Source organism: Apaloderma vittatum, unplaced genomic scaffold, assembly GCF_000703405.1.
Source record: "Apaloderma vittatum isolate BGI_N311 unplaced genomic scaffold, ASM70340v1 scaffold28110, whole genome shotgun sequence".
Lineage (NCBI taxonomy): Eukaryota > Metazoa > Chordata > Aves > Trogoniformes > Trogonidae > Apaloderma > Apaloderma vittatum.
This window is the reverse complement of record NW_009696770.1, coordinates 83,789-95,251: the sequence shown is the minus strand read 5'-3', so window position 1 is coordinate 95,251 and position 11,463 is coordinate 83,789. Positions and strand designations below refer to the sequence as shown.

Below are 11,463 nucleotides of genomic sequence, written 5' to 3'. Positions count from 1 at the left end.
TCAGCAGGTTTATTTTGGGGGTGAGCGCGCTGCGCTGTGTTTATTGGTGGTGCTGGCTGCTCCTCATCTCTAAGCAAAATGTGAAAAGAGAAGAGATTGTTCCCAAATTCTGGCAGTGTGCCCTCCTCCAGGCAGCCTGAGCCTGCCTCCTACCCTTTTGGGTGCGAGCTTTGCCAAACGTGGGACTGCCCTGATTGGTATCGCAGGTCATTAAATAGCAATTTATTTAGCCAAGATGTCAAGGTTTCACTTATCCCCAGGCCAAAGACAACACTGTTATGATAGGACACAGCAATGAAAAGCAGCAGGGAGGGTAGCAGGTACGGTTCCCTCTCTGTCCCCGAGGAATGAACTATCTGTGGTACCTTTTTGCTCCTCCTTGCAGTGCAGGCTGTGGTATCTCCTGGGTCTCTTCAGACAGATCCTAGAGATATTTTTTTTGGAGTAAAGGAGGATTAGGAGGAGGGACGTGACAACATTATACCACCAGTTTTTGCCTGCGAGATCCGTATTTTACAAGGTGGTGAGTTTTTAGTGGAGCTGGGTGCAGAAGTTGCTATTTCAGATGGAAAGGCAGCGAGCAAAGTGTCGGAGTGCTAGCTCAGCTGGTGAATGCTTTCCTGGATGCCCCCACATCGCTGGGTGCTGTCACAAGCTCCACTTCAAAGCCCTCCTTCGTAGCTTCTCCTCTTCGCAGAAGAAATTATCTCGGGGAGTGATGGCACCTCAGATACCTTCACACAGACCAGGAGGGGATACAGCCCTCCAGAAACCAGGTGTTCACAAGCGACAGGACCTCCTGCTTTTCCTTCTCCTTCATTTTTCTTACAGTTCGCATGGGCTCCAGCCAGCAGATTTCTTTTGAGTCAGTTCCCCCCTTGCGCCAATGACTCACACGTGTGACTTGAAAAGGGTAAAAGGAAGAGCCTGGCGCTGGGACTGAGCTTCTGGGTGGAGCAGCTGTGCGGCAGGAGAGAGCAGCTCTGGTGGAGCTCCCCTCTGCGCTGGTGTCTGCGAGGGGCTGAGCGGTGTGGGCATTGTAACACGCGGCGATGTCCTCCAGACCTCTGCTCCTCCCGCTTGGGAGTTTTCTGGCGAGGAAGCTCAGTCCTCACGCTCTCCTTGGTAGTGTTGGGTGGGACGGGCGGGCGAGCATTGCTTAACGCCCACCTTCAAGACACTATAACATGGTCTCCACCATGCTTTGGGCCAAGAGAGGCAGCCCCTGGAGAGACTGCACCCAATTTCAGTGAATTGGTCTCCAGGTGGATGAAGACTGAGGATGAAATGCTGGAAAACATCCAGCTGATTTCAAAGACCTTACTCCAGCTCGTGCTTGGCCCTAGGTGTAGCCACCCAACAACAGCAATTCCTCTATTTACGCATACAGTAATGCAGCCGGAGACCTCAAAGAAGCCCAAGCCCTTGCTGGATGCTCAGAGGCTGATGCTCAGTCTTGCCCCCATCCTCCCCACCTTGCACTTACCAGAAATAGCCCCCTCCAGCCCTGGACCCAGAGGTGCTCCTCCCGGGAAACCTATTTGCATCTCATTTGTGGGAAGTGAGAAAGGCCGGCGATACCAGTTGGCCAGCTCTCGCCTTTCCGAGCTGTTTTGTTTTGCTTATCATAGGGGGAACTTAATTATTCAAAGCTGGTGGGCATATTTACTTACAGGGGTAAATTAAACCATAAATTCAGACAAATGTACCTACATCTCCAGTCATGATGTATTTTCCCTTTCTGCTTTGCTGGTGCTTGGGCTCCGAGACACAAAGGTGGGTTGTTCAATAAACAGTGCAACGTAAGTCATCCCAATTAATTGGATTGTTCTATTTATGCTGCTACTCCCTCCAATTAATGCAAGGGAGTGCAAGTGACAGGCACGAGTAACACGAGTGCGCAGAAAACCATATTCTAATGCAAAAGCTGTGATGAGAAAATGGAATCTACGCACCTGACCGGAATATTAATGCAAAACCTTGACCTATAATTTTTCTTTCTTCAGTCTGAGAAAGCCAGCAGCTCATTAAAACGGACCATGTTCTGATAGTCATGCGTAATGCCCACGTCTCGCTTCAGCAGCAAGGCAAACGTTTAGCCTGTGGGACTTGTAGGGACGTGGGCATGATTACAGAGCTGCACTGTCCTGCACAGCTCCGAACAGGAGACTGCAGCCAACCCTGAAGACCTCTTCTCCCTTTCAAATCCAGTGTCACAAGAAAAAAGAACAAGAGGGGAAAAAAACCAAAAGAGAATCCCAGATGCCTGTTTGGATTGGATCTCTGGAGTTCATCTGGACCATCCCCCCGCTCAAAACAGGGCCAGCTTAGAAGTTAAATTCAGTTAACTTTCAATTTAAATTCAGTTTGAAAGTTAGCTCAGGTGGCTCAGCACTGAGGACTTTCAAGGATGGAGATTTTACAGCCTCTCCAGGCAGCCTGTTCCAATACTGTCTTGTCAGGGCTCAGTCTGGAAGCCGTTCACCACAACAACATCTGGCTCTACTTTCTTAACTGTTTTCTCGATGCAAAGTGCGTGTTGGCATGTGGGATGCAATAAGCATCAGTAGGGAAGGTGATATCATCACGCAAAGACAATTCTTTCGCAAGGAAAAGAGATCAGAAACCAGTCCCACATGAGACAGGGTGAGAAGGAAGATACTGCAGTGTTTTCATCTGAGTTTGGGGCCGCTTTTCTCCCAGGCACTGCCAGAGGAGTTCCTGAAGTTGGAGCGACCAAAGCGTTCTCCAGTGTGGGCTCGGTATTTGGCAGATTTGGGACGTCAGGGCTGCGGGAAGCTATGGCCGAGCAGCCGACACAACTGCACCTCTCTCTCTCCAGGGAGCAGGGAGGTCTGTATCCCTCTCTGGAGGCATCTCTCCCTCCCCTCACTCCCTACGGAGAGAGCCAAAGCTTCCTAGCCCTGACACCTCTGATATGTGTGAAGACGGATGGCTTGAATGCAGGCCTAAAATATTTCACATTTTCACGGTAGTTTCACAGCCCTGGCATTATCAAATGATCTTTCGATGTACTTGGAAGCAGGAGGAGAATAACTTGAGATGGATCCTGGCTTTTTTGTGTCTGTGTACTTGCAAACTGTCTCTGCCTACACATCTCGCAGGGCCCGCGCCTGTTTGGATACGCACACGGAGAACCGGTGCTTGTGCTGATGCTCCGTCTGCTCCGTTCCCCTTCTGAAGCTTCGAGGCTGTTCAAAGCAGGTCCCATCCCTGGGTGGCTGAGACCAAACTTGCCCTATGTGCTGTACTCCACTGACCAGGCTAGCTAGGAACTCGAGGCTAGGAAACACAAGACAATTTAAAAACCTGAACAAAAGTAGGAGATTAAGGAAACCAGCTGGAAACCTCTATTTCGCTGGTTTTGAAAGCAAAATGTGGGTCACAGATGTGCTTCCACAGACAGAAACTGGCTAGAGAAGAAAAAGACATCAGCAGTGCCCAGGCTCTTTGATGATCAGAGGTAGATTTAGCTCCTAGGCATGGAGACAAGAAAGGAAGAGGAGACGAAGTCGGAATAAAAACATAATCAAGAGATTAGGAATGTGGAACTCAACCCACCCATAAATTTGCCTTAGGGAACGACGAAAAAATGCAGTAACAAAGAAAGATGAAACCAAGTGCTACATCTTACTCTCTTCCCTTCTCTTCTTCTTCTGTCCTTATGGTTTTATTTTTTGCTGTCCAAGACACAGGAGGCCCATTACAGAACCTCCCCTCTTCCTCAGCCGTCTTTTTTTTCTTTGCAAAAGTGCTTTTTTCTACTGTTCCTTCCCAGTAGCTACGAAATCCTTGCTAAGGACAGGCTGAGCCTATAAGAAGCAGAGCTTTGCAGGGGAGTCCACACCGTTAGGCAGGCACTCATGGGCGAGTAGAAAGCAATGTCCTCCTGCCCATCTTAGATAGGAGAGAGGAGCTATTACTCAGTTCTTGTTTAGGCTAATATAAAATATTAAATCTATTTTCAGTGAGATTAATGGTAGACTAATAAGAGCCATGCTGCTAGCTCTTGCAGGCTGTAGATTAGCCTGTGACTTTGTCTCCCAGGTGCTGTGACAGAAGGCCCGTTGTTTGGCCCATGTAAAAAAACCCCACAGTAAAACAGTGGAAGAGCGACGTAGGATAACGGCAGCGCTGACTCATAGGAGACCGCTCCTGTGCTGAACAGCCATGGAGAACCATCTCTGACTCCTACAACTAACTCCCCTCCTGCCAGCGAAACACCAGTCCCCGTGGCTTAACACCAAGGGAAACTTGAAATAAGAGTGATGCTACTCCAGCGAGCTGCCTCTCACTATTTTTCCAACTTTGGGGAACTTCGGATTCAGCTCTTGTCTGGAATTTATTTTTCTCAGCCCTAATGAAAACACATTTCGTAGTTGCTAGTGTTTTAAATCCAATATGAGTGTCAATAAAGACAAGCCCTTTCCCAGGGGAGGGTTAAAAAAAGCCAACAACAGAAAACTGTCTCAAATCTTTCACTCATGCAGAAGAAAACAACCCCAAAGCATCGAAGGATTAAATGAAAAATGTGCCTCTTTTCCCTGGGAGTCCACCGGGCGTAAATAAGCGCCGACTGAGCTCTCACTTGCATCACCATCTGGTGTGATGGCACCGGGGCCGGGAGGTGCCGCGGGACGTGTTGCAGTGCCCTGCCCCGTGACAGCAGCCCCGCTCCCGGTGACGGAACCACCAGCGGCTCCTGAAACCGCCGCAGGTCCCTAAACGCGAAGGACTTTGTTAAAGTCGGCTTCGTCATCCGACCTAGCCCGGAGAAAGCAAGTGCCCCAGCTGCAGCGTGATGCACAGCGCAGCTGAGGAGAGAGGCAGCACAGAGGGATCGCGCAGCCTACTCTGGATGCGAGAGATTTTATTAATGACACCGAAATTCATTTTGCTGGGCTGCAACCACATGTTGGTATTGCTGTGAAAGCCACAGCAGAGAGCCTCCCCGGGTGACGTCTAGAAACTGCTCGTGGTTTTGGAGCTCTTGCTGATGAATTGCCCAGCAGCTGGTCACATTGGGAGGGCTGGGCTTATTATTTTCAGCTGCTATCTTGCAAGGAAGGAAAATCAAAATAGTTTCCTCAAGGTAACTGGCTCTAGAGCAATTGAAGAATTTTCCACAAGGTTGTAATGCAATTAGGACTGGCATTTAATCTAATTTATATCTCTAAAGGTATGTTTATGCCATCGGATTCTTCTTCTGTGAAAAAACCAAAACCCCAAAAACAAAAAGAGATTTTTTTGCGATTACAGGCAGTGAAATACAGATTAAACACGGGCGTCCACCTAGCAGTGATTAAAAGGCAGCCTAACGTCAGGATCATCGCTGAGATGTAGTCGCTCACGGTGAGAAACGGCTGGGTAGGATGCTGTGACTCCAACCCCACATCTGAAGGTTTCCCATTTGGTTTTTGGTCACTGCCAAGCGATGTGTCATCACTCGCCTTCTGCTGCAGCGCTGCAAGAGCCGAAATAATCCTGCGCTCCCTGACTGCCCTGCCAGCTTGGATGGGAGGAGTCGGTGCAGACTGGGGACGGTCAGGCCTCCCACACAGAAGAAAACCACCAGCCACGCCGGTGCTTGGGTCTGTGTTTTGATAGATATGCAGGAAACCCCTAAGCAGGCAATCCAAACACGCAATATCGCCTCCATTAGTCAGCTGGTGAACATGTTGACACGGGATATTGTGAAAGCAAAAAGGACGGACGCAGCAGTCCCCCATCACCATTTAGGGAAGCCTCTATCTCCTCGACTGCCAGAAGGTCCAGGGATTAACTGGGGAAATGACCACTCTGCTTGCTCGTTCCTTATGCTTGTACTTAACCAGGCTTTACCGACTACTGCCCAAGACACAGCACAGGGCCAAGGACACTTTGCCTGATCCGCTTGAAATTCTGGGATGAAAAGCTTTAGCCTCCTTGCCTAGGTGTAGGCGAACAGGTTGGATGAATTATCTGTCGAAACGAGTCTAAAACTGGGGAGGCTCTCAACATTTCTTCAGAGGCAAAGCAGCTGCTTAGGGGTAGATATTCCGTCCTTAGGATGGGATGAACCAAAGCCAGGGATTCAGACAGTCACCATAAAAACCAATCTGGATGTGGTCCCTAAAGAGACGCCACCAACGGTATTATGAGACTAACGCAACGCCACTGTAAAAGCAGATTGCCATGGTGGCAACCCAGCTGCCTGTCAGCACAGAGTATGACTGTCAGAAACGCAACCCTGTGAGCTGTACCGCTAGAGAGAGCACGAGATCACACCCTTCTGTCACCTGCCAGACAAACGAAGGAGCCATCAGTCATGTCCCTAGGTCGATCTGCTCCTGCTCACTAGATCCAAGTCAAACCTACCTTGAGCCATTTGGGAGCAGTTTGGGAACCTGGCCTTGGGGTCATGGACTGGCCAGAGGGGACACAAATGTCCTACCTGACCCCTTCTGCCTTGCAGCAGCCTGTGACACAACACGCATCCCAGACTGCAAGCAGAGTCGTGTTCGCATCTGCTGCTATAAGGTCATTAACTTCAGTTAAACCTTTAACAAGCCCAAATGCAGCTTCTTAACAAAAAAGACCGTGGACAGGGATACTCACTATTGGGCTGAGTCGTTAAGTTGATATTCCCGGGACCGGTTGAAGCATTCTTGGATCCCAGAGTCTGCCCAGAGTCTCATCATAGCTGACAGCAGCTCTGGAGAGAAGGGCTCTGTGTCCTCCATCCGACTTACGACATCGCAGACCATCTTGGCATCAGCCTGCAGAGGAACGAAACAAGAGATCACGGAGATGCTCAAGGCAGAATTGGGAGCCAGACATTTCAGAAACAGTTCACCAAACGAGGAGGAAAGAGGCTCTGTTTTTTGGGGTGGGGCTTTAGGATCCACACTGTTAACGATCCTGTGGAAAGGGCCAAAGGAGGACAGAGCAAGGAATGGAAAGAGTTTATTTGTGCAATCACGCCAACAAATATTCAGTATTCAGCAGACATACCAGTTGGCACTGTGTGTGTGTGTAGCTTCTTGGGAACAAAAGGAAATTCATATATGTACTTTTCAAATTGTTAGCAAAGTGAGGCATATCCTGCAGTGATGCTGCTTTTAACCTAGTGTCTAACCTCGCTGAAGCAGGGGCTGGGCATATCAGAAAGGCCAGCAGAAAGGCCCCAAAAGCAAATATTTTTCAGATGCTGATTTACCGCTTTTCCTGAATTCTTGTTCTGTGCTATGAGCCCCTGCTACAGGGGCTAATTCTCATTACCACAGACCACCTTGGCTGGCTGTCACGTGTTGTGACTCAGAGGGAGAGGAATCTCCCGCAGGGAAGGAGTATGGCAGCGAGGGCAGGGCCAGCTGGCCCTTATCGGATGGAATCTTTTTTTGGTGAGAAAAATGTGATTCATTGGGAACAGTAACTTTTCCTGGAGGACAATGCTCTGGGTCCGCAAGATGTCTCAGATTGAGGATGGGAATGTCTAGACAGCCCTGGAATGGCTGAGTTCAGCTCTTCAGTTCAGCCCACAGCAGCTGACACCTCACTCGTCAGCAAAGGAGGACACCCAAATTCATAACCCCTCTCCACTTGTTCTGCATAAAGTGGATCTCCTCCATCTTCCCCAGACTCCTGAAACCCCGGGGGTGTTGGCTAATCTGCAGAGATTTCCTTCCATTGCTTTGAAAATTTTGGAAAAACTCTCCTATTTCTGCCAGCTGAAACAAACCCAATTATTATTGCTACAATTAATTGGAAAAGCAGGTTCCTTCTTGGGTCATAGGTACAATTAGAAGGAGAAAAGTGCCAACGCTGGAGAGCACCGCAGTAATTGCATGGGTGGGAAGGATAAGGTGTATGATACGGCTTTGCATGACCAGGACCAAAACTCCTTCACAGCTTCTCTTTATTGAATAGTGAAATTGTTGAAAAATCACAGGGCTCCAAGCCGCTGGCACTGGAGCTGCTGGAGATTTCAACACTCAGAGAAAGAGCCTCAAGTTCCCCCCTCAGTCTTTTTATGGGCTGAAGAAGTGTCAGTACTGTATGGAGACACCACCCATAAAACTTAAAGGCGTGGAGTCTTTCCGCTTTGAAGACTTTATGAACAAAAAGTCTTTCTTGCAGAATGTTTCATATCTCAGCGCGCTCCGCCAGCCCTCTGTGCAGGCTCTGCTCGGTTTGGAGAAGCAGGGCTGGTGACTCACACCTCAAAGCCAAGACAAACGAAGAACCTTGAAGAGTCCAGTTAATTTCAAAAGCTTGTTTTCTGCCCCGGAGTGCTTCCTGAGCTCAGTGAATATTCATAAATCATCGGTACAGTTTGCCTGCACTGCTGTAACTCCGCTCGTTTCACGGCCTCTGAATAACACAAAACCTGCTAATGGCCAGCCCGCTCGGGCATGCAGTCTGGCACAGCCCCGCTGCTTGTGCATGGGTGGTGCAGAAGAAGCCTCCACACGTTCCGTCAGGTATGAGGGAGGTCCTTCATTTGTGATCCTGACTACCAGGGGGGTGTTGCAGGTGTAAGTCACAGATCTATCTATTTGTCTGTGAGGGCAAAGCACATATGAAGCCCTCCCACTGTTATGGGCAGGGTCTGGGCTTCTTCCGAGCTTTACGGGTTTAAGTGCAGGTGGCTTTCTGCAAAGCTTCAGAAGGAACAGCACGGTCATTGCATTTCCTGGGCTAGGAAAGAGCTGCCTCACCTTTTCCACCACCGAGACTTGGGGCAGCCCCCTGTGATTTGGGACCCAACACAAGAGGGTTTGAGGACAAGGCAGGGCACAATGGGAGTGACCAGGGAGAGGCACCTCTGGCTGTCATCAGCAGGTTTGCTTGGGCCAGACGCGGGGCTGAGCTCACAGGGCAGGGGATTATTTTGGTACGTGCTCCCCAGCAGTTGCTTGAGGTCCCTTTTTTGGGAATGGGAGAGGTTGCCTTCCTGCAGCACAAGCAGCTCCCTGCCAGGCAGACCGAGAGTCGACAGGCTGGAGCCGGGGAACAGCTCGTAGGAAAGTTTATTGCTCCCGCTGAATGGTAATAAAAACATTCTAGACTTAGTTTTATCTTGCAGAGTGAACCATTGAACTCTCAATTCCATAGTCCCGAAAAAAGCAGGTGAGACAAGTGTTTTTAAAAATCCTGCTCCCCCCTGCCAAGGATGAAGCCCCTCTGTCAAGAAGCATGGGGCCATCCAGGAGCTCAGGCATTTGTTAGATGATTTAACGAGCAATTAAGGATCCAAGAAGAGAAGGTACCCCTTTCTTTTCTCACTCTCCAGGCTGCGTCTCAAGCTGGGAATGACATTAAAATCTCCAGCCCCCCCTGGGCCCAGCAGGTAGATTTTTAAATACTGCCTGATTGACTTTTCCCTTCCCGCCTCCCCCGGGTCTGGCGCTCCCTGCTTTTCCCGAGGTGAGAGGAGCCGAGCCTCCTGCCACGCTCTGCCTCTGTACTCAAGCCAGCAATTAAATAAAGCAAAACAAAACAGACCAACCCGCCCCTCCTCCTGCCTTGCTCTTCCCTTCCGACGGGCTTTTCACTAATGAATATCACGGTGGTATTTTCAGCTACCTTGGGAGCTAAAAACCAGGCTGGGAGGAGGACTAGGGCTTGGGCTGGTCTCCTTCAGGCTGGTTTTCTTCCCTGGTAGGAGCATCCCAGCCCATCCCCGCAGCCTTCCCATCCTGCTGCCGCTTCCCAAGGGTTTGCATTTTGCTGTAGCAGGTTGTTTTGTTACTCAGAGTGGGGTCTGCTGAGCTCTGGGTCACCCCTGAATGTGCCCACCTACAGCGCGAGAACTTAGAGCTGGCTGGGCTTGGCCTGGGGAAACGGCTGAGCTCAGAACCCCTGGGATGGGAAATTCTACATCCAGACATCGAGCTAAAAGACCAAAAACCCCTTTGTTGAAGAACAAAGTTCTACACCAGCCAGGGAATGGAGGGGCTCTGCAGGGCCAGGGCTGGGTGGGGTTTTACATGACAGGGAAATCCATCGGCAGATGTGAACAAGAAGAGAAGCTGGTGAGCTCCGTGGGAGGAGAACACCTCTCCTTTCCAACCAACCAAGTGTCATGCGTCTACCTTTGCACCAGACATATGGTATAAATCCAGTTCATAAGGGGATCTGTTTTCTCACTAACCTGGACATAACCACAGTTATTTAATTGTCTCCCATATGTCACTGTCACTGAGCACACAGGCTGTGCTCAGCAAGCAAACTTGTGACTTCGCTTGCAACAGCCACACAGCCCAATTAATTTGCTACCTTGCTGGAAGGGAGAGGGGCTCTTCCTAGCAGCCCGGCATTACTGGCGGTCACGTCTGTCTCTGCGAGCAAGTTATTTTTCATCACGCTGATACAGAGCACTCCTAATTATCTGTGCTTCACCATGGACTGTGCCCACGAAGGCGCCAGCACGGCTGCTCCTGCCCTGGCTGCCCCAGGCCTGCACTGGGACTCAGGTCCCCATCGCTCTGGCCATCTCAGGGTAAATCCTGGATCTGATGCTGGGAAGTTGCCTGCACACTAACTAGGGGATTCTTTTCTTCAGAAAGGAACAGTCTTCTGGAAGGGGAAAACTTAAGGGCAAGGCAAAGCCTGATGCTCTGTGGTACAAACCTGCTAACCCCTACAGAGCTGCACTGACGCACACCCGCAGAGGCGCTGCGCTGTGCTTTCCTTTTGGTGAATCCCAGTAAATACCATTTTTGCTGTTATTTACTCTGATTAATCATACTTGTCACTCAGCCTATCTCAAAGGTTAACACTGGGGACATTTCTTCTGGTGGCTGGTTGTGCAAAGCTGCATCTGCGAGCGTTTCAGAAAATCCCTGCGGCTGGGGGAGAAGATCAGCACTGGGTTGTGCTGGTGGCGCAAGACAAACCAGAGGCGCGGTACTAGCCAGCAGCAAGCAATCTTGTGAAAAAAGTAGTGGCCATCATCCGTCAGGAACCTGGGGGAAATCAAATGGATGTCTTGAAAGCACCCAGCACAAAAGATTCCCCTGGCGGGGCACCTTGTTGGGGGACCCTTGTCCTGACCTCACAGCACAGCAGTACATGCCTCTGCTATTCCAGTGAGAAACTTGAGGGCAGAACTTGGCTCATAAACAGAATACCTCCCTACAGAGCCTCTCAGAAATCTGGACCCTGCTTCCCAGCTGAAGGGTGGCTTCATCACCTCACAAGCCAGTTATTTCCATGGCATTTGCAGCCTGAATGAATTGTGGAAACAGAGCAGGGCTGGTGAATACGCCTCTTGCAGAGACATCTAGGGCCCAGCTCCAAGTCCATAGGAATTTTGAATAAATAGCTACACGTATGAGTCTCCCCCTCCCTCTCCCTCTCTTTCTCACACATCTGTGTTTCGGAGCTGACCTCTGAATCTGTGGAAATCTGTCTGGCACGAAGCAGCTGCTGTGCATCGCAGGAGAGACAACCTTCTCC

The 11,463-nt window shown here is 50.0% G+C and overlaps 1 protein-coding gene across 1 annotated transcript in view; it reads right to left on the bottom strand.

Moving 5' to 3' along the window:
- Positions 1-11,463, bottom strand: part of GNAO1 (guanine nucleotide binding protein (G protein), alpha activating activity polypeptide O) — a gene marked incomplete at both ends in the record, with an annotated part of 63,245 nt that overhangs the window by 15,672 nt on the left and 36,110 nt on the right. Inside the window, one exon of the mRNA XM_009876240.1 lies at positions 6,619-6,779. Coding sequence (XP_009874542.1) covers positions 6,619-6,779 — 161 coding nt within the window. The remainder of the gene's footprint in view (positions 1-6,618; positions 6,780-11,463) is intronic.